The 23,826-nt window shown below is 40.2% G+C and overlaps 1 protein-coding gene across 1 annotated transcript; it reads right to left on the bottom strand.

Moving 5' to 3' along the window:
* Positions 1-16,536: 16,536 nt before the first annotated feature.
* LOC131316082 (uncharacterized) lies at positions 16,537-21,352 on the bottom strand. Its single transcript, XM_058345356.1, has 2 exons — positions 21,149-21,352; positions 16,537-17,336 (listed from the first exon to the last, which is right to left on the bottom strand). The coding sequence occupies exon 2, from the start codon at positions 17,324-17,326 to the stop codon at positions 16,664-16,666; it is 663 nt and encodes a 220-aa protein (XP_058201339.1). The 5' UTR covers positions 17,327-17,336; positions 21,149-21,352; the 3' UTR covers positions 16,537-16,663.
* Positions 21,353-23,826: the final 2,474 nt, after the last annotated feature.

Genomic DNA, 23,826 nt, shown 5'->3' with positions numbered 1-23,826 from the left:
GTACAACAAAACTACTACCTTCATTTTACAAATCAATCTAATATTGTCTATAGTATCTTAATAATTACTCCATAAAACAGTGTATGTACTTTCGTGTATGTTTTTTGAAAGGCTTAAATACTTAAATGGTCCTTACAAAATAGAGTCGGTTTCATTTTCGTCCTTGTAAAATTTTTTGTGTCAATTTCGTCATTCCAGTTTGTGAATCAGTTCAATGTCACCCTTGCCATCAACCAGTGGACGGAATTTGCCTACTTGGATAAGGGAAGCCTTCTTTGGTACTTACCTGGCCCATGTCTCTTCCCCCCAATATTACCCACATCGTTTTCTACCAAAAAAAGGCGCACAAGATCAATCTGCCATTCAATTACATTACGAACGTGTGACAAAAAAATCACAAATGATATAGGTTTAGAGAAAATGCTCTCTAGACTCTTTTCATTCAATAATAATCAATCACCATCTTGCCCCGAAGGCTTACAACTTGTTAAATAGGTAGAAAAACCCTAACTCTAATTGATTCGCCTCAAAACGGACACCAAGTCAATTAATAACGGAAATTATAAAAAATGAAATTTTTTGGAATAATAGCAAAACTAGAAAATAGAGAAAATTCTAAGACTTTTCCCAAAAGAACAACTTAATTCGGATTTTCCTTGCCCAAGTTATTAGCAAGTCAAATATATCCTTAAACGGTAAATTTGGGCTTCCGGAGGCCTAAACGGCTAAAAAACACACGGCACATGGCCTTAGGCCATGTGTATTGACCATTGGGCCATTTCGAATCGAACCCATAATGGCCCGTCGCATAATCCCACAGTTGAATAATTACGATTTTGCCATCCTAGGCTTAAAATGTCATTAGCATTGCTATTAACCAAAACCAGTACACAACTGGCAAGTCCGTTATCCACGTAGGCGAATTCCATCCACTGGTTGACGGCAAGGGTGACATTGAACTGAGTCACAAATTGAAAGGACGAAATTGACACAAAAAATTTTACAAGGACGAAAATGAAACCGACTCTATTTTGTAAGGCCATTTAAGTATTTAAGCCTTTTTGAAATTTCGGTAGTCTACAAACAAATGCAAGATATGAAATATACTCTTTAAGAACGTGAGGATATCAACACACACATAATTGAGATTTAATCCATTAGAGGTCATACAAGATATCTTTGGACAAGAAAGTGTCTCTATCTCAATTCCAATGGCAAGCACAAACCCTAACCTAATTTTTGCAGTCACAAACCCTAATCTCTAATTTCTGGTTTGAAATTTTCTGCCCCAAATTCCTACACTCCCTAACCCTAATTTCTGGTTATGCCATTTCGATCCTCTCTCTCTCTTTAAAAACTAGAAACCCTACCCCCTCATACTCAGTCGCCGCCGCTGGGGGGGGGGGGGGGGGGGGGGGGGGCCCCCATTCCCCCTCCCCCCGGGCTCCAAATCTTCCTCTCTCTTTCTCTCCTTCCTAGCTCCGTTCTTTTTTATCCCCAAACCCTATTCGATTTCTGTATCTCTCACCGATTTCTTTCTTTGCCGCCGAATGTATTCCCTGCCTCATCTTTCCTCATCGCCGCTCTGGTCCGCCAACCACCACATCTAGGGGTGGTTAGGTCCTAACGGCTTGGATCTGACGGTTGCCAGCGGAGATGAGGTAGAACGGATCCCTCCACGTTTTCGTTGTTTGACGGATGTGGGTTTGGCCTAATGGCGTTGTGGATCTTTTCGATCAGATGTTGGTCGTGGAAGCTAGGGGGCTGTGGCGGCCGTCAGGTGGCAGTTCGAAGCGGCGGATGGAAGTGCTCAACCTCTGTTATCCTTTATCGTTTGGTGGCTGTTTTGGTTGGGGTTGTTGGCTGTGCGGTGGTACTGTGATGGGGTGGAGGTGGTTGGTGTGACATCCCCAATCCCACATCGGGAAAACTAAGAAAAGTCAAGTGGTTTATAAGTAAAGTCTCACTAGCTACTGTATAACTTGAGGTTAACCTTTTGAGCCACGTGGTTTGGTGAATGGTTAGCAGGTCAGTTGGGGTGGGTTGTTACAGTTGGTATCAGAGCACAACGCTGGTCTACATGGTGGGGGCCACCTCTAAAATCTGCTATGAGCACACTAATTGTGCTGTACAGACCGAAGTGCCACACTATGACCACTACGGGAAGGTTGCTGGGCCAATGCAATGGGGACGTTGCAGCCAAGGTGGGGAGATTGTGACATCCCCAATCCCACATCGGGGAAACTAAGAAAAGTCAAGTGGTTTATAAGTAAAGTCTCACCAGCTACTGTATAACTTGAGGTTAACCTTTTGAGCCACGTGATTTGGCGAATGGTTAGCAGGTCAGCTGGGGCGGGTCATTACAGTTGGTGGCGATTTGGGATGGTGGGGTTGGGTGCACTGGTGTTTGGGTGTAGGTGGTAGGCTGCAGTTTGGGTTGGTGGAGGCAGTTGTGTTGTGGCAGCGACGGTGCGTGGTTGTTGCCTGTGATAGGTATAGTGTGGACTTAGGGTTTGTTTTGGTTCTTGATTTGGGCTAGGCCCATGTGGCTTCTATGTTTTTATTTCTGGGGCCTAGCCTTCAGAGTGTTAGTGGGCTTTAACCCATCTTTTTCCTTCTTTTTTTTTTTTTATCCAACCCTTGGTTGGATTCCCCTTCCCCTCTTCCCCTTACTTGATGTACCCTTTGTCAGGTATTCTTAATAAAACTTGTGTTGCCTATAAAAAAAAACCCTAATTTCCGGTTCCAAATTCCAAAAATAATAATAATTACAAATTCGAAGTTAAGTTAAATGCTTGAACCAGAGAGAGAGAGAGAGAGTCCTCTAGTCCTTCTTCCTCTTCTTCTTCTTCGTGAACGGGTTCAATTTATCCTAATTGAGTAAAAGAAAACAACCCTAATTTGTGAGATAGAGAGCGAGCCACAGAGAGAGAGAGAGAGAGAGAGAGAGAGAGAGAGAGAGAGAAGAACGAGGAACAAGAATGAAGGTGAAGCAAATCGATTTGGAGAAGAAGAAGATAAACAAGGTCTCTCTCTCTCTCTCTCTCTCTCTCTCTCTCTCTCTCTCTCACGCGCGCGCGCTGGTTCGAACTAGAAATTAGGGTTTTTTTTTATTCGAACCAGAAATTATGACTTTTGTTGGTTAATTCGGACCAGAAATTCCATCTTTCTCTCTGCATTTTTTGCTAATTAGGGTTTTGATTTCAGCCTTGGCTTGGTTGATTTGTGTTGTTCTTGTCTGTGATTTTGAAACCCTGAAGTTTCGATTTGGGGCTTTGGTTGGCTGATTTGAACTGGTTTTTTCTATGATTTTCGAAACCCTAAAAGTTTCAATTTGGGGCTGTGGGGCATGCTCCTATTTGGCTCAGGGAGGGATCATTGTTGAGAAAATGCTGGGCTGGTCCCAATTTTCGACTGGAAAGAAGCCCTTGTTAGCCCACCTACTCGCCAAAAAAGTGGAATGCTTCTGCTACACTTCTAAGGGACAAGTTTTTGATATCTTTATAATGAAAATTAAAGTCTGGTTTTGAACTTATCAACAAACCCAAATGGGTCTTCAAAAAGCATTTTCCAGTTAAGAAGTTATGGCGGGATTGGCACGCAGTATTGTGAGTTTTATGTGTTTATGCCTTTTGACTTTTGGCAGGAAAATTTGAAAAAGAAAGATTACTTTCTTTTTAAAATTTTCACCATGCCATAAGAAGTTGGTAAATCTGTAGGGGAGAAAAATAGATATCTCTATATGAAACAGATCTTTATCACCATCTCTTCTGAAACCATGCCATAAGAAGTTGGTAAATCTGTAGGGGATTGGCGCGCAGTATTGTGAGTTTTATGTGTTCGCCTTCATTTCTTCCATTAGTTATAAGCATATATAGTGACAAATGACTATTACATATCTCATGAATGATTTCCAGGAGAATATTTTAGTTATCCAGAGTGGAGCTTTTTTAGCATACCTATAACTCATTAACTTCTATTTTTCAATATCCAAAGCATCCATACCAACGCAGAGAAACATAAATGTCGGATCGCTTTTTTACCATCTCTTCTGAAGTCAATTGGTGTTAGCGAAAGCTTAATTATGTCTTTTATGGCATTCGACATCGCACTCGCAAGTTTGTTTTTAGAGCAGTCGTAGGGAGTAGCATTATGTAACCAAATCTATGGGAGCACTCCAGGCCCAACAATCCCTCCTTCACGATGACGCTCCCACGACTCAAACTCATGACTTCATGGCTATGATACAACTTGTCGGACTGCTTTTCCACCATCTCTCCTAAAACCAATTGGTATTAGCGAAGGCTTCAATTAAGTCTTTTATGTCATTCGACATCGCACCCGCAAGTTTATTTTTAGAGCGGTTGCATGATGTGACATTGTGTAACTAAATCCATGGGGACACTGCGGGCCCAACAATAAAAAAAGAAGAAGAAGAAGAACCGAAAGAAGCTAGATTGAACCAGCGTTGATCCAATCCCCTTGTTTCGAGCACCACCACCAAGGTATCTCTCTCTCTCAGAAATTTCTTGCATATTAGAACGAAAAGTGAGACTCCTACACTATCATTCATCTTCAAACAAGACTAAAAATGGTTCGGGTTGGGTCTTATTTTCTTAGGTCTTCACAAGATGTTAGGATTAATGATGGCCATGATGACGACGACAACATTGAGTATGACGATGATTGTAAGTGTTTGTAGTCAATTTACATTCCATTCTTTAGTTGTTTAAATTTTAATTGTAGTCTTTTGTTTCTTTTATTCATATTATGACCTATTCGTGTTTCAGGATTGGAAAACGACTCGTGAGAAGATGGCGACGTCCAGAGATGTTTGAGATGTTTTTTTTTTCTTTTCGTAATCTGGATAGATAGTGTTGTCTTAATATAATCTGGAGAGACCTAGTTTTTTTTTGTAATCTGGATAGGCATAATTTTTTTTTGTAATGTGGATGACTGCTTGAACGGTGTCTTGTAACTTTTTCCTTCTCTGGAATGGATCGGACAGTGGCCTTTCATCTCATGTTTGTTAAAAGGGCCAGTGGCTTTGCAATTAATTTTTTGACTTGCTAAGTTGGGAATGTGTATTTCTGTTGGTGCTGAATCTGATTGTCGTATTTTTCATCTTTCAAGTTTAGGATACTTCCTTTTTTTTCTCTTAAGTTTTGGCATTTGAGGTTATCTACATTTTGCTGAAGTAATGTGTGAGAACCCATCCCGGTTCTCTAGAATTTAACATTGTTAAGTGTGTTTCATTAGTTAAATCCAACAACTATGCCATATTCAACTTAGACCAATACTAGCTCTCCCTCTCTAACCCTAAAGAAGTCGCTGCCTCCCATCTCCATCCTTCCTGTCCCTTCCAAGATTTTAAGCCCCAATGGGTGACGGGAGGGGAGGGATTTCTCTCCCTCGTGGGGTTTTTCCATTTCCTGATCTTAGATCTCGAAGTCTTTCTCTCGTTCCCCCTTCACCTCTATTCTCTTCCTCCCCAAACCACCATCCACGGCCCCTCATCCGCCTCTTCCGCTGTACGTATAGTCTGATGGCTTTTGGAGGTAGTGCCTTGCAGATCGTGGTCGCCAGAGTGGGAGATCTAGGAAGGTGGATGAAGTCTGCTCCGGTTCCATTACCGGTTTTTATCTTCTTTTTTCTGGTTATCTTCTTTGGTGTCCCCTCTATGGGATTTCTCCTCGTTTGTGGGGCTTCTATCACCCCTGTGTGGGTGTTTTTTTGGTTATTTTCTGCAGTGCTCTGTCTGTTTGGAGCGATGGGTTTAGTTGGAGTTGGGGTGTAGTCTTTGGATTGAGTCTCCTCCTGTTTGTTTTTCTTGATCCTTTGTTTAGGGATGAAGTTTTCTCCTAATGTTCTAGTTCTTGGATTTATAATATCACTTGTTATGTTTTTGGAAAAAAAAAAGAGTGTGTTTCATTAGTTTAATCACGTGGGTTTTGGATTAATTAAAATTAAATAGCCGTCCTATTTGGTGAACTTATTTATGCCACATTTCTAATGGGTTTGAATCATTAAGTTGGTGTCACGCCCTCGATTTCAAACATAAATAATAATAACATTTGATAATTAAAATCCTCACCGGAGTTACAATTAATAACCCAAAAGATAGTTTAGTCTCCAAATCCACAAACTTATCCACAAAAACAATGATCCAAAATAGAAAATACATAACAATGCGGTTTATTTTACAAGGATAATAAAGTACTCTCCAAAAATAGCTTTAAACCATACATCAGCATGCACTCCAAGTACTCCATGACAGTGACCAGTGTTGTACCTGAAAATGATAGGGTTGAGCAAACACACGCTCAGTAGAAAAATCTATATACAAGTTATATGAAAATATAACGAGTTATGCATCTATAGTGAGTGAGTACCGACTGATATGCCCAAGATACACATGACTACCAACAAGCAGCTCGCAATGGCCAAGAGGTCCTAGATACCATATATGCAAAACCTAATCAACTCATATGCGCAACTAGAACCAATAACATTCCCACATCAATCATAATAAACCAATATCTGGTTTCTCAACCATTTCACCACATCACGCATAATATCACAATCCCTCTCATTTCACAATCATTCTCCTTTTCTTATCATCAATCATCAACATCATTTTTCCCATAAATCATTCTCTTTTGTTTTCAAATAGATGTAATGTAGAGAAATACATGACCTTTAATGGTCAAATTTTGTTGATTCGAGCTTGAATAGCTGGAGTTCGTTGATTCTGTGCACGAATACCGGAAACCGTTGATTCGCTCAAGAATAGCCCAAGGATTTTTAATGAAAATCCGTTTCCTTTTTAAAATAAGTCAATTTGGTAAAAACCGATCTTCCTTTTTTTCGATAATCTCATACTATTATAACAAACAAGGTTTTCGCATGTATCGCTCGTGGTCCGGTAATCTCACCGAATGTCCATGGTGATACCCGTCATTTATATGGTCCGGTTGTCTCACCGAATGTCCATGGTGATACCCGTAGTGTCAAGTCCGGTCGTCTCACCACTGAGTGGTGATACCCGTAGTGTTAAGTTCACGATGTGTCCACAATCTCATCAATCAATCATATCTCATTTTGTTACAATCAAACAACCATATCGTATATCAACAAGTACATAGTTCACACCGTTCCCCGAGGCATATTACCACGTCCTACATGACATTCTAACCACGAGCATCCTTACAACATCTACCTACTAGTATCGATGCTTTAAACTTTAGATGACGACGCCATTGGAAGATTGACAATTGTTCAACGAATCCAGAGGATAATAGATCCTTTTACCACTTGTGTCACTAGACATGCTCATACCTACCCATAATACTCACTACAATGCCTCGCATAGCCCACCATACTCTTAAACAACCATACGGCACGTATTCCATTTATAACAACACTAAGATCATGCTTAACGGGTATCTAAGGAATTGGAATGATCAACGAGTCATTGGGACCTGAATAATTAAGCTCAGGGATGGTTTGAAGGAGTTTAAGAGGTGATAGAAGTGGTCGGGGTTCAAAACAATCGAAAGGGATTTCCTGTTCTCACAATTGTTTTCTGAGTACTGGGTACCGATACCACAAAATATAGGTATTGGTACCAAACCAATCCAGAAAGCAACCCAGAGACCTAGGTATCGGTACCAATGCATTACAGCGCGCGATTTGTAGAAAATCAAGAACGAACACAACTATGAAATCCAACAAACTACAGCACGATCCATGGTCATAAACATCATATAAACTCATAACAAGAGTAAAAAATCCCTACCTCACGTTGAAGAATGAAACCCAAAGAGAGATCGAGCCCTAGCTTCCAAAATCGACACCGAGAGCAATACACCTCCACCGAGCTCTAGCCAACGAAGTAGGAGCTCCAATACTCGTGTATATGATAGATTGGAGGTTGATGAGTATGGGTTTTGAGTTGTTTTGATGGAATTTTGGGTGAGAGAGCAAGAGAGTGAGAGAGATAGCAGAGAGATAGAGAGAGATAGATCGGGAGATATAGAGAGAGTTGGAGGAGTATTTTACTCCTCTACACCCACACCCACACCCACACATATATATACTAACACAAATCCAAATTGCACTTGAACTCCCCCATCTAACAATCTTATCACACAATGCCACAAATTCTAATAAACCCCACAATTTTCCTCATTTATTCAATAAACTAACATTAACAAGACCTTTAAACAATTTCTAAAAATATTAGTCTCTACATCCTACCCTCCTTAAAGGAATTTTGTCCTGAAATTTTGCTAAATAGAGTCCAACCAAGCCATGAATCATATAGACATGCTAGACCACAACAACTAACATTATGCAGCAATTCAACAATTATGAAATTCTATGTCAAAACTCACACTGACCAAATCGAAACAAATGCAGATATTTCTTTCTATTTTCGTCCTCCCTTTCCCACGTAGACTTGCACTAACGGTATCGTCTTACCCCTCCAAAACTTAACCATGTAAATCTAGGATATGTATCGGTTTCTACCTCAAGTTCGGACCTCTCTAACACATGCAATGGATTCATTTCGTACTTCCTCAATTTCCGTATATACGACGCATCATAAATACCTGAAAGTTTCAGCAGCAATGCCAAACGGTACGCAATTTCTAAGCTCCCCTTTATCTCTATAAACGATTATCTATCCAAGCACAATGATCCTGCCTCTAAAACGTAACCCGATAGTCCAATTAACTTTCCGAAACTTCAATCTAGAAGGTGCGGTGATCAAGTGCCTCTTCCAACTGGATTTCATCGGTCGTCGCCTGGCTATCCGAAAGACACGCGCCGTATCCAACACTTAACCTATCTTTCTAGCGATAAAAGCTTCATTTTCTATCCAAGACGAGACAAACTCCAACGAGGTGACACTTTCGGAAATACACGATTTCCCTTTCGAATTATTATGGATGACGATGGTGGTTGGCATAATCCCTTGGTCGACCTCACGCGGTTAGCAATCTCTGACGAATTACCTTGATCTGTTCGGTCATTCTCTCTCAAGCTTCCACATGTTGTTGGTGATAGATTCCATCGTACTCCTCAATACTAAATTTAGAGGATGTGCCAATTCTTTTAAAATTCATACCAAATTCTCGCTCCAAGTTGTGTCATTCTAGATCATGAGAAGGATTCGATTGTTATCTCAAATGAAACGAGCAAGCTCCAAAACTCAAACAACGCCAATCAATAATTCAAAGAACGGTGACGAGGTTTCCGAAATTCAAAGAACATGTGGACTCTTTAAAGCGGCCAGACAACAAACTCAGTGTACAATCTCATGATGATCCGAAGAATCTTGGAATGATCAATCATAACCTTCCATCGCTCTACAAGTTAACGGAGTCAGTGGACAACCTTTTGGCAACTGAATGATGTCGATACTAAGGACAAACACAAGGTAGTGAAACAAATCTCTAATAATCTAACTGGTACAAGGTCAAAAATTTGTCTAACACCAAAAATGTTAAGAACTTCTAACAAAGTGAGGCTGAGTGTTACAGAATGAATTATCATGTGCCTCTAGAGTTGAGGAACCACAACAAAGTCGAATGACACTGAGTGAAACTACAACAAGTGAATTCAAATTGAACGGCATCTCACCGAATGTCCATGGTGATATTCGTTCATTTGCGTGGTCCGGTCGTCTCACCAAATGTCCTTGGTAATACCCGTAGTGTCAAGTCTGGTCGTCTAACCACCGAGTGGTGATACCCGTAGTGTTAAGTTCACATTGTGTCCACAATCTCATCAATCAATCATATCTCATTGCTTCTGCCTATCCCTGCGGACCTCCTCGGACGTCCTTTTCTTCCTTCGCCCATATCGGACCCGCTTGACCCGGATTTTCCATCATCTCCTCCTCATCCTCGAACTCTTGGAGGATTTCGTCCCCTCCATCCCCTTAGGCTTGTTTGGCCACCATGGGCTTCTTCCCTGCTTGTTTACGAGCCGAACGCTTAATCGGCATTGTGAAAGTTTGGAATTTTGAGGGTTTGGGGTTAGGGTTTTTTTGGATTTGGGGGTCTTGGTGAGTGATGGAGTTGAAAAATGGAAGATTGAGTGTAGATATGTGTAGGAGAGTGGGGTATGGTGAATATAATGGAGAAAGGAAGAAAATTTCGTGTATAAGAGCAGAGAGAAAGGGTTTACCTTGGGTTTTCAGATTTGGGTTGAAAAAACCTTGAAATCCTTCAATTTGATGCTCGAAAAGTGTAGAGGAGATGATTTGGTGAAAGATTTGTGGGATTTCGTGGAGTTTTGAAGGTTTTTGGGGATAGGGTTTCGGAATGGAGGTGGTGGCTATAGAGGTTTAGAGAGAGAAAGGAGGGTTTGAAGTGTTTTGGTTGTGCAGATATTCGCCTGATAAGCTTTCGGTATCAATACATAGAAAGTTGTATCGATACCGAGTGGTAACCAAGACCACTGCCTTCTGCTTGCAAACGGGTATCGATACACCCAATGGTGTATCGATATCGAGGCATTATCCCTGAAAACTCAGCTTTTTAACTTCTTTTGCCAATGCCAATGCCCATTCCGACCCGATGCACACCCCACGCGTCTCAAAAAACACCCGAAGCCTTACAAACTCAAAACTATTACCCACTTCAAGACACCAAACATCCAACCAAACTTTCGATTTCCTATGGTTATCAGTAAGATGACTCAGACTCGACTTTATTCAAAAGGACAATATGTGGTTTTGTTACACAAAAAATGCCTTGTATCCTTTCCTGAATGTGCCAAAGATTCCATGAATATTCAAAGCAACAAAATACCTAGGCATGACATGAGATTATTAACCTAATCTAAGAGCATACTAGAAAAGAAATGTTGGGATATGGACAACACTTACTCAAAACTACCCTTGACACCTAGACCGTTCAATCTAAATCATGCATATGAGTCAAGAAGCACAAACTCTTAAGATTATACCGAACTCTTGCCAATTAATAACTCAAAGAGCATGTGTAAAGTTAAGAAACGAGTTAAAAAACCTATGACAAAAGGAATGTGGGCAACATGCCCTTAGAAATTCCGGTTTCTAAAAGATGGGCCCGGATCGAGGGAGCACTAGCGGGACGAGCGCTCGTAATTCAGAGAGTCGCCACTTGGGTTTGAAGGTCTGACACCCAAGGAACCAAATTCGAAATGCCTTGCACGCTGTTTGATTTGAAAAAGTGAAAGCACCAATCCGTCATAACCATATCTGGGTTCGGGAGCCAGGTTAAGAGAGAGCAAGGGTTTTAAGGCATCTATATCGCCCAATCCAGAGATCGGTCTCTACTTAGGCATTTTGTGAAAATATTGCGATTCTTCTTTTATTAATCATTTTTTAGATAATTAGGGTGGGGAAACAGTTTAATATGGGGATTAAAACTGTAACATATTGCAAGATGTGATTGCATAGCATGTATGGATGTTTGAATAAGCAATAAATGAGATAAAGATCAAACACTGAAAAAATAAACCTAAATAATGCATTAATTAAAATTTGGCATGAACAGGGACTACCTTGCATGTAATGATCTATGTAAATGCAAAGGGACCTGGCACCAAACCCTAAGTCACGCGCGTTAGTCAGCCTGTCTTAACAGGTTTGATTTTTATCCCTTTTTGGGCTCTGGAAGGACCAGTGCTCCCCCAGAATCAAACCAAACAGTTTATATGTATTGGTAATGGAAATTATTTACTAACAGAATAGATATAATTGAAATACACCCCATAAACAGTGTGGAGAAATAAAACATAGGCCAAATGCCTAGCTACCCGTGCAAAGCCAGCCACTGGAAATAAGTCAAACTACGCGCGCAGGTCAGAGACAGGCACACGCCTATTCTGACTAGACTTCCAGTAATTGGTATTGCACACCTGGGCTCTGAGGCATGTTCAGGAGCCACCCAGGGGTATTCCAAAGAAACATAAACACACATTGAAAGACAACTAGCAAATTTAGCATGTAAAACCGTAGATAAGTTTTAACATGCAACATGGTGACTTATGAACCATTAAAAACATAAAATACCAACACCCTTGGCCCCACACAGGTCTGCGCGTGCAGCCAAGGATTGGCGCGCTCATACTGACGACCAACGCATGCAGGTGTGCTGGTCACACTGTTCTTGAAACCCTGCCAGCTTTTGGACCAAGCTTGGTATTAATTACTAGCATTGGTCCTGCCAGCTCCCCTCAGGGAACAAAATAGTAAAACAGTAAGGCCTTATACCTTTGTTTGAGTGTTTGAAAATGGATTGAACTAGGTGATTAGTGACTAAAAAGGGGATTTGATGTGGTTGCTTGAGTGATAAGGAAAATATTTGCTTGTGTTGGAGAAGATTATGGTGTGCTTGAAGGCTTTTTTGCTTGAGAATTTATAACCTTTTTGATTTTTTGTAACCCTTTTAATGGAAGAGCACTGGGGGTATATATAGGAGGTTGAGGAGGTGGTGAATATGGTGGAGACACGCCAAAATTTATGATGGGAAAGCTTCGTGCACAAACCTTCAGAATGCAACCGGCTTTACGCCTCGGTTCAAATCACACTTTGACTCCTCAGTCTCTCGCCTTACAAATACAACATGCTCTACGCCTCAGTTCTATCATTTCAGGCTCTTGCCTTATGAATGCAATCGGTTCTACGCCTCGGTTCCATCCCTTCAGGCTCTTGCCTCATGATTGCAACCAGCTCCGCGCCTCGGTTCTCTCATCTCAAGCTCATGCTCTAGTTACTGGCCTCGTACCCCCTATATCTCAATATCGATGTCCAATTCGTCTCCAAAAGATGGCCTGGGTTCCACCCCAAATCTCAAAATCGGCGTCCGATTCATCCCCAGTAGATGGCTTGGATTCCACCCCAATTACATCAATTCCATCAAGCTCATTCGCAAGAATAGGCTACTCTACCGAGTTCCCCTCAGTCAAAGTAAGGATGATCATGAAAAGCAAACGACTCACCCACTGTGTATTGATCTACCCCAAAATACTAAGGACGGTCTCCGCAAAAATTCCCCCGGTAGCCCCGCGCTCCTTCAACTACTCTCTGCCAAAATCCTGGTGTTGCCCAGGTACGTCGCACTACGGCTTTTAAAGCCTTAAGGTACGTCTTCTATTTCTAACCCTCTAAACTTTTTATTTTTCTTTATTACTCTTGAACTACGATTGGTCTAAATTTCCCTTATGGAATACGTAGGCAACCTCCCGACCCGACCATAACAAAAACCTTTTTTGAAACCCCTTGGAATAGTGGTTGGATTAAATTGAGTTGCTTTTACAGTTTTGACACTTACTGAAACATGTCTCACGATCCGTCTAAGTTCACTCAAAGAGGGGCATCTATAGACACCCTAATTTGGCCCAACAATTATTTCAAGTCCCACCTTGAGGACCATCCCGATGATAAATAGATACAATGATTGTTGATTGACTTCTCGTGAATCCATGGACTTATGGTAAGTACTTCTAGCCACTTAGAGGACCCAATCCAGAGCCAAATAGCCTTTCAGACAGAAATACAGTATCCTAGGAAAATCTATCTTTCAACCGTAACATCGATCTCACGGTCTCAACATCATTTCTTCACCCGTGAAACTTATTGCTTGAAAATCTCCCTGAGAGATTGATCCTTCAGCGGCACCGCCAGGTCTATCCTTCGGCCGCTTAATCATTCACTTGGCCTCCAGATCGTCTATTTTCTAGATTCTGGAATGTTCTGTCATACGTTTGATCTGATCCCCAAAACCCTAGCAGTCTTTCTCCGATGCGTTCGGGCTACGCAGCAGATTCGTCTAGAGATCTTATTGCCCTAGAATTCCTTTTTGATTCACGCCATTTGATTGGCCGGAGTGAGTCACCAATTGCCTATATAAAGGGCCCTTAGGGTTCCAAAAGAAGACAACGAATTCACACCATTAATCACCCTCTCTAGCCACGATACTCTGATCATGTACTCTCTCACATCCCCTCTACAAAAGCCATAACCTCTCGAAGGCAGCCGCTAATCTGACGATCAAACCCCGAAGTTCAAACCCTAACCCTAGGATTTCGAGAAGCAAAATCAGTCAATCGCAATCAATTCGAAGCAATCAAGACACTGAGGGATCAAGGTGGTGAGGCCCAGGGGCCTTTGGTTCGTTTTACTTTCAGTATTTATTTATCAATCGTAGCATTCCGATCTTCTGTTAATCGTGTAGTCTGGTGTGAGGAAGAATATCGGCTGGGTCTTCAATCTATTGGCCAATACATCAAACCAGGAGGATCCCTCGGCCGTGACATCCATTCACCGGCAGCGAGATCCATTTCCCTGGGACAGATTCATTTTATTCTGCTTTTCTGATGCATGTTTCAATTATTGCTCTGGCTCACCATATCAACTGTTAAAGGCTAATAATCAGTTTATGTGTTTAAAGTTAAATAAAGCTTGTGCTAATCATATGTCGAACAACTATGGGCCAGTCTCACAACTGGGTAAAGATGGGTGCTTAACACCTTCCCCTTATCGTACTCTTGGCTCTCGTACCCAGAATCTCTATTTGTTTTTCCTAGTTTTTATAAACTAGGTTGCAACTCTGTTTTGATGATAACCGCTATCGTGTGGCGATGTTGCTAGCCATGGGAATATCCACAATCTTGGTTTATGAAGCAAGCAACCAAACAAACAGCAACTATTAATCTGTATGGCAATGCCCCGCTTCGGGAGGTGTCTACCAGAAACTGCACTTGAGCCTTGAGATCCGCCATTGAAGAGCCAGAAGAATTCAAGAACTCCCTTTTGAAAATATTGGTGAATGTTGAAAAAGGAAAGGCTCTCCTTAGCCTTTAAAGATGTTTTCGGATGTCTAAAACGTCATAACTGTGCATAAGAAGTGAAAAGGCACGCTTGAAAAGTGGGCAGTTGGGATTTAAAAATCTAAAAACTGAAATGACTCCCCAACGCAAAAGACAAAGTCCCTAGCACTGGGAACCTTCTCTAGACAACAATGGGCCTCTATTGGGCCTCAGCCTACTTTAATCCTTTTGGGCCGCCAAGGTCCATGATCCAACTTCAAAGATCTAAATCAATTTTTATGCCGATTTCAAATTCAAACCCAAACTTTTAAAAAGGGTCTGTTCCACTTTCAATTATGAGGAAATTCAAAAATTCAAGGGTCCATCCCTTGCTCAATAAAGAAATTTCAATCAACGTCGAATTCAATATTGCTGTGAGGGTCTATCCCGCTCCCAACTGTCTTCAAGGGTCTGTCCCATTCTTAATGAAAAGGGTTCACCCTGCCTTCGATCAAAACCCCAAGGGTCCGTCCCATTTTTAATCAAAATTTCAAAGGGCCCGTCCCGTCTCTGATTCCAAGAGTTCTTAGCATAGAGAATTCTGCTGCGAGGGTTCGTCCCACTTTCAATCTTTACTGTGAATTTTTGAAACTCAATTTTTACTGCTAGGGTCCGTCCCATCTATTTTCTTGCATTGCAACACTATCATGAATGTTGTTTTGTTTATTTGCATTTGCTCCAATGAACTACACAGGTCTGATCCCTACAATGGGGTACATAGGCAGCCCTTCGGGCCCGACCTCATGTTTACTTATTTGCTATTCGGTCTAAGGGTTTCTAGGATATGCTTTATTGGGGTGTCCTGATCTTTGACTCCCACTCGTATCTAGCAATGGCACCCGAGTATTCGTCAAAGAGGAACAATTGTAGACACCCTAAATTGAGACTCCTCAAACTACCTTAGATCTCCAATGATGATACGGGACAGAACCATAAATTCGAAGGCATGATCAATGACTCTTGAGCATCCCAAAACCTGAACCTATCAACTGCCCAGTACAAGGCATCAAGTGCCAAGAACAAAGCACCAACTCTGCAGCACAAAAGAGTCCAACAGACTCTCCAACGCTGGACACTAACTCCCCAATGCTGGAAATCGTTTTCTGTTACTAACAGCTCTGACTACTGTAGGAATCTCATCATGACCTTGCAAAGCATCTAGCCGACTCTAAGCCTGCACAGATGCTCCCCTTCCGTTTTTCGCTATAAATAGAAGTGTCTAGAGCCATATTCAAGGACTTCACTCCTATTAAAGGTGTGAATTGTGTTCAAACTCCTATTAAAGGTGGGCAAGTGAAAATTAGTGTTACGATTTGCAATTGAAACACGACTTGAGTGCCCAGAAATCTTCTTCCAACAAAAAAGTTAGTATTATACTCCAAGACAAATTTTTCCAGATCAGATAGAAAAAGGCTTGGCCTAGCATCACGTTGGAAAGGCAACTAGTCTTAGCTAAAATATTTCTATTACGATAGAAAAAGTTTCAAAAGACTTTTTATTCCAAACTTTGACTCCAGTGGGGAACTTCTCCAGATCTGCCAAAAATGGAATAGAGGGGGCCGTTCCAACTTTGATCAACTAAACTGTAAAAGGACGGATCAGAAAATAGTGATTTTAAATCAATTTCATTTCCAAGATAGTTAATTCACCACCCCTTTTTCATAACCAAACCAAAAGAAACATCACATAACAACTTCTTGTTCAGCCACCCTCAAGCCACATGTCCCCATCAAGTCCACCAAGTTCAGTACTTACTAGCAACTAACGATAACAATCAACTCATTTATCAATTAAATCAGCAGGGCATAGTAAAGCGGCAAATCGGACACATGTGGATACCCGCCAGCCACGCATAAATACATTGCCGATGAAATACATGAGAGCACGGCATACGAGCAAGCTTCCCTACTGCAAGGGTCTTTGAGCACTTGCCACATTCCTTAACCGACCACAAACCATCAAAAGCCACTTCCTCTAATGCTCCAATAGATGCTTTAGTGGCAGGCACGCAGTCCCAAACATTCATTTTCATCATAACCCTGGCAATCCCCTCATCTACACTCTCACCAGGTAACTGCAACATGCTAATCCCAACATCCACAAGAAGCGGCAATGGCTTCAACCCTAAGTCCAGCATTGAACAGCCAAATCTGTGCACCTTGTCTACTATTGAGTCCTTTACACTGTCGTCTGGTACATACGCTAAAGGTAGACACCAGGTATCCATGAGATACCTGAGTCTCTCTCCTGCTAGAAACTCACTGCGGTTCACAGTAAATATAGAACGCACTGTGCCCAGCTTTACTTCGTTGTCATCCGCATCACTGCCCCCATTAGCAATCTTCCTCAGTTTATGACACATCCGCACATCAACGAAAAAGCCATCATACTTCCCTTTCCTCTTCTCTGGGATAATACTATCATCCTGCCGGCAACAATAGGAATACTTAACATCCATGTCGTATGATCTGATACCAAAATGAATGTGTTAGTCAAATTAACATGAAGACGACTAGATGAGTAGTGGAATTTGATAAACCAAATGAAAAAAGGCAGCAAGCATATTATTATGTTACCATGAACAAGATTGATCAATGCCACCGAACATAATGATTATTATTATGTTACCATGAACAAGATTGATCAATGCCACCGAACATAATGATTTTTAACATTACCCTCCCCCATCTGACGCTAATTCATCTATACTGGAAGTAACTTAAAGAACAAAGGGACACAATATCACAAAGAAATGTTTCTTTGGGCCATGGAAAAGGTCATGGTCCATCTCCTACTAATTGCCATCACCCATCAACATAAAAACAAGCAATTGAAGGAATATTAGTTTGTAGATGAGTGTCTACCATCCCAACTCCCCCCTTGGGAAAACTAATCCGCAAAAATAAGCCCATGTAAATTCACAAAGTAGTTCCCCGCCAAACCATTCATTTATTTTTTTATTTAGAGAGTAAAATATATCAGAAAGAAGGACAAGATGTGCTAGGGATTTGTTTTCGATGATGATGTTTTTTAGAATGAATTTCAATATTGTTAGGTATTTAATTTTTGACGATGACGTTAAAATAATTTTCAATAGTGTTGATAAGATATTGGTATTAATTGGATATGATTTTCTGGTGATTGATTTTTGGATATGCAATGATTTATTGGGCCATCTTAATAATATTGTTGTTGTACTTAATTTTGGTTTGGACAGGGTTTCAATCTTATTGGGCATTTGCTATTGGGCCTTATACTTGACTAGGATTTTTTGGGTAGTCTTAACAGGTCAATTAAGTCTTCCGTAGCCCAGGCAGAAGACCGGGCGAAAGGCCGGGAGGCTTTCCGAGAACAGAGTACTTTAATTGTTTCCTTTCTCTGTCTCCTTCCTCTCTCTCTAAGTTCGAACATGGGTTCATGCCATAGCTCATTGTTTTTCATAAATCTTTTTATGGAGATTGTATCCTCCCACCTATATTTATTATCTGCCTCACCTAATTAGAGATATGCAGGTTCAAATTTGAATTAGCCATATTCTTGATTTGAAAATCTAAATATGGGGATTTTGCAGTTAGTGCAAATATTCTTTGTGGGCTTTTTCAAATGTGTCTTGGTTATGGTGATTATGTGCTCATATACTTCCATCATAGCTATGTCGTTTGCTTTATTGACTTTGTAGCACAAAAGAATTCAAGGCATTAATGCTTCTGATCCTTGAGCCGTAAATAAGAAACACATGAGTAAATGAGATGAACGTTGGAGCAGCCTTTGGAAGACTTTGTGGAATTCACTCATGGCTATTTAAAGAGGAGCTATCTTCATCAACAGAACCAAGTCTTGAAAGCATTCAAAGAATATAAGTCCGAAATAATAACTGTAGATATTCTTCTTCAGACTTGAAAGAGAGTTTGCACTGTAGAATTTATATTGGTGTATGAGCTTACACTTGTATATTCAACCTTATTTATAGGGATTGAATCTTAGTTGCACAAAGCGGGAGCGGGGGAGCGGGGGAATATAGAAGCTTCCAAGGTTGGGAGCGTGTACTTATATTATGAAAATAATGTAGCATAGAGTATTCACTTTAAAAAGTACAATAATTTAGGAAGTAAAAATATGGGCCAAGTCCTCCATAAGTGCAAGCAATGGGGTAGTGGCACAATATATGATTTTCTTTTCAAGATATCATGACTTAGGCTAGATATTTGAGTTCATCAAAAACCAATTAATAAAGGCAAGTGATAGATCCCTGTTATATTATATAAAAGCTCTCATCTTCATAAGGAGCGAACTCCCGTCAAGCTCATTAGTTGGGAGCGCAAAAGTGGGCTCCCAAAGTGGGAGCAGCACAACTTTAGGAGCTCCCTGCAACTACGGATTGAATCACACCACTTAAACCCACCTTGTGAGAGAGAGAACCCAATCCACTGTGTTGAGTTAGGATTTTGTTCTACTGTAAATTGGGTTTATTCTTGGTTTGAAACTGGTCTGCGTGTACCAGTATAGTATTGGAAGATTGTAAACTGGTCTGCATGTACCAGTGTTCGGAGTTTGTAAACTGGTCTGCGTGTACCAAAGTTGAGAGTTTGTGATCTGGTCTGAATGTACAAGAGGAGTTGTTATAAAGGGGTGTTGGCTCCTGTGAAATCCAAACCTGTTGTAAGTACTGAGAACATAGTGGATACCAGTGAGTGTTCAGGGGAACTTTACTGAAGAGTGGACTAAGTAATTAGCCAAACCACTATAAAAATCCTTTGTCTCATCTCGTATTTATTTTTAGTACTTTCCAGTGTTTTAAAAGGCGGCCACCTAGGCCAATTAGTCTCTGCCTAGGCGCTAAGCGGTGGTTCGATGCCTAGATTAGACAGCGGACTATCGGGCGTCTACTTCCAGCCTAGGCCCTAGGCGCCTCTTTTTTGCCTAACTAGCGCCTAGCGATTTTTAGAACATTGGTGCTTTCATTATTTTGATTATCCGTTTTTGATTTCCTAATCAAGCTTCTTGTCAAAGAAAAATTGTCTTATTACAGGAAGCAAACCTATTCACCCCCTTCTAGGTTTTATCAATTGGTATCAGAGCTTGGAACCTTCAATCAAAAGGTGTAACAACCCGAAGGAGATTCTATGGTATTCAACAACAGCAGTCCGATGGAGGGAGCTGCTACTGGGAGACCACCATTGTTCAATGGTACTCACTATAGCTATTGAAAAAATAAAATGAGGATTTTCATTGAAATAATGGAGTTTGATTTATGGACAATGTGGAAGAAGGGTATACAAAGCCAACCATCACTACTGAAGGTATTGTTTCTGAGAAACCAAAGTCTAAATGGACTACTGCTGAAAAGCATAACTACACCTTAAATTCTAGAGCCAAGAATGCTTTATTTTGTGTACTTAGTCCCGATGAATTTAACAAAGTTTCCATTTGTAAAACTGCTAAAGATATTTGGGATACTTTAAAGGTTGCTGATGGAGGTACTAGTCAAGTATTCTAAGATTTAAACACCTTTGCACAAATATGAGATGATCAAAATGGAACCTTTTGATATGTACACTCGGTTTACAAATATTGCGAATGGACTAACATCACTTGGTCGAGAGCTTAGTTACACGAAGCGGGAGCGGGGGAGCGGATGTACCCAGAAGCTCTTAAGATTGGGAGCGGCTATGTATATTTTATTTTATATATATATATATATATATATATATATATATATATATACATAATACCATATTTTTTATTTGTATACTACCATATTTTTATTTATATGATACAGAAAATATAAATTTTATTGTATTTTTTTAAGATAACATTAGTTTCGGACAGTTATGGGGTCAAAATATAATTTTTAAAACTTCAAAAGGGGTAAAAATTGTTAATAATACTCGGTAACTAAGGGGTAAAAACTGTAGATAAAACATCAGTACTCATCTTCCTCCTTCAGCGTCCCAAACCAAAAGCCCTAACTAATATCCATGGAGAGAGAGAGAGAGAGAGAGAGAGAGAGATAGGAAAGAGAAATTCGCACATCAAAGAACTGGATAAGACAAGAACGTCTCCACCCTTCCAAAAGGGATTGAGACCAATCCTATACAATTTGACTAACCAAGAGACATCGTAGGAATATTCAAGACTGCAATTCCATAAATGAATTAGCAACACAGCCATATTACTTGATAAGAGTACCAAACGATACCAGTAATCTAAATATGCAAAACAAATTATCATGAACTATGGGAAAAGTGCTGGGATAAATATGTTCGCATATTATCCTCACCGTGCTCGGCTGACTCAACGGAGGTCCAAGAATGGGTGAGGAGCGGTACGGCAACAATTACACGGTGTCTGATGGTTTTGAGTTTTCGGCCTTGGGGTTTTGGGTGGTGGTTTGGACTTGTCGGGAGTGTTCCCGACGGTTTGGGTGGCGGTGGTGTTATCTGCTTAGGGTTAGGGTTTTTGGGCTGGACTGGGCTTGGCCCGCCCTTGAGCTGTATATGGTATATCCGGTATGAGACCCCTAGGAGTTTGGTTTTGCCCCAACGGGTGGGTGTTATGGGGTTTTGCCCCAATGGGTGTTCCTTTAGTTGGTTTCTTGCTAACCTACGTTTGATTTTCGGGTGGGTTAAAGATAGTTCTTAGTTTAGTTTAGAATTTATCCCTCATCTTGTTAATCTCTGTATCATTCTCAACGATTAATAAAATTTTCTTTTGTTGTTAAAAAAAAAACAACTGTCTTTTCCTCATACGTAAAATAAATACACTGATCGATTAATATACACACACACATATGAAAGACATATATATACAGGCTACATATGTATAAGCAGCGAAAACAGAGGGAAACATGGAGATGCATATATATATATATATATATATATATATATATATATATATATATATATATATATATAGAGAGAGAGAGAGAGAGAGAGAGAGAGAGAGAGACATATGGGAGTGAGGGAGGTTGATAGCCAGCGAGCTCGAGAGAGACAGAGAGACGCGATTGAGACGTCTCTTGATGTCGACCTAGAGCTTCCAGTAAGGGGAGTGATCGATAGACATTAGCGTTTGTTTATATAAGGGGTTAATTACACTACAACCCAAACATTTGAGTAATAATATATTTACCACCAACCAATTACAGATGAATTTTGCTATGAGTAGAGACACTGGTAGGGATCCTGGTAGAGACAAATCTAATTAATTACACTTTATACTTTCAATTTTTAAACTATTATGGTTTAGTTCTAATTCTGGAATGGTCTCGCTCTGTGATACTGGAGTTTTGCTTCTGCTAGCTGGTTTTCTAATTCTCTAAGTTTATCCTGTTCTTTTCTTATAAATCTGGTAAGTGTGGTACTATATCTAGGTCTGTGAATATATATGGGCGTCTTTAAAAGTGTACCTATTAAAAATTCCTGGAAATGTATTTCTTCTCTTAATCTATGAATATGAATTAAAATAAGTTCCTTCTTGTTCATATATGTAAAGGGTTTATGATCAATTATTTGTAAATCCTACTCGGTACTTACCACCACATGATCCAGATAAACTGTTTAAAATGGTTTGAATACTGCAAGAATTATGCATCATATTACCCATCGATTAATCTTTCTTTTCATATTACTCACCTCTTATGTGTCAAAATTTTTATTTAGAGAAATTCCTTATTTTCCTTCTTAACCTACCTACGAATACTACTCCCTCAACGCCATCCTTGGCAAAACGGGTACAAGACTCAAGAAGGCTTTACGGTTTAAAGGCCTGAAGTCCTTACTCCTTTAAAATTTTAAATTTCGAGGTGTTAATGATATGAGAACTGGATTAAAATTTCTTTGGGTAATACAAGTGCATAATTTAAACAGTATACCTATCATTTATGATCATAGGGGTGTTCCCTTTCGGGAGTCCCTAAAGAACAATAGAGAACTTTGAAGAAAAACTTACAATATTATTGCCAACTGCTGATTACAAAGACTCAATTGCTGAAGATTGACTCGACCAATTACAGTTGCAACAAATGCTTTAGATAGCAATCGTTCAAGTGTTAGGAGAGTCGTATTTTCTAATGAAAAACTCTGGGCTATTTATAGATCAACTCAAAGTTAAAATGACTGGTAACCTATTAACAAAAGAGATCCGGTTTCCTAAAGAGAATAGTAGATGCCGCGTGATCTCTGGCCCGCATCGTCACATCTTTCAACTTTCTCTTTTGAAAAAGAAGACCCTTGATTATTGCTGCTGGTGAAAGGTGGTTGAAATAGTAGAAAGTGATTGAAACAGTAAAAGTTGTTGATGCTTTCTGCTTTCGGTGAATGATAGTGATGCTGTCGGCACTTTATCTCTATCCTTCCATTGAATTATTGAGATTTTGAACGGCCTCATCATCAAAATCATAATCATGACTGGATAAAACTTCTCCTGTTGACATGGCTCTTTGCTGTTCTTTCTGCTCCAAATAATATCTGACTAAATTATCATGTCCTGTTTCAAAATGAAATTTTAGTTCTGGAATGTGATCATTGGACCTAATTTTTTGAAATAGGTCTTCACATATTAATGGTGCCTTCCCGTAATCATATAGACTGTCATAATGAAATCCTTCCGCAATGGCAAAGGCAATGGCATGTCTGATTTGTTTTCTTATGGAATTTGTTTCGCAAATCCATGGGGCGTCATTGTCGCAGTGATAAATGCGTCTGAGGACTGTATTGGCTGGATTGGTGTTGATGTGAATATTATGATAGGCAGGAATGAGTTGTCCTGTAAGCGTCCATTCTGGAAGTTTTGATTCCACAACCGCTTCAACTGCTGTACCCTGTTCTGCCATGGAATTAAGAACACAAGCTGCAATCTTTCTTCCAAATCTGTTAGTATCTTCTGGGTCATGGAATATAATTTGTTGAATATATCCGAAATCCAAAAGAGTTGCTTCTGTAATTTCTACCATTTTAT

The sequence above is a fragment of the Rhododendron vialii genome, chromosome 2a, assembly GCF_030253575.1.
Source record: "Rhododendron vialii isolate Sample 1 chromosome 2a, ASM3025357v1".
In the NCBI taxonomy this organism is placed as follows: Eukaryota; Viridiplantae; Streptophyta; class Magnoliopsida; order Ericales; family Ericaceae; genus Rhododendron; species Rhododendron vialii.
The sequence above is the reverse complement of the archived record's forward strand: the minus strand, read 5'-3'. Positions and strand labels throughout refer to the sequence as shown.

Bases quoted from the DNA above. Each gene is read 5' to 3' on its own strand.
- LOC131316082 (XM_058345356.1), bottom strand. From the start codon at position 17,326: ATGGATGTTAAGTATTCCTATTGTTGCCGGCAGGATGATAGTATTATC.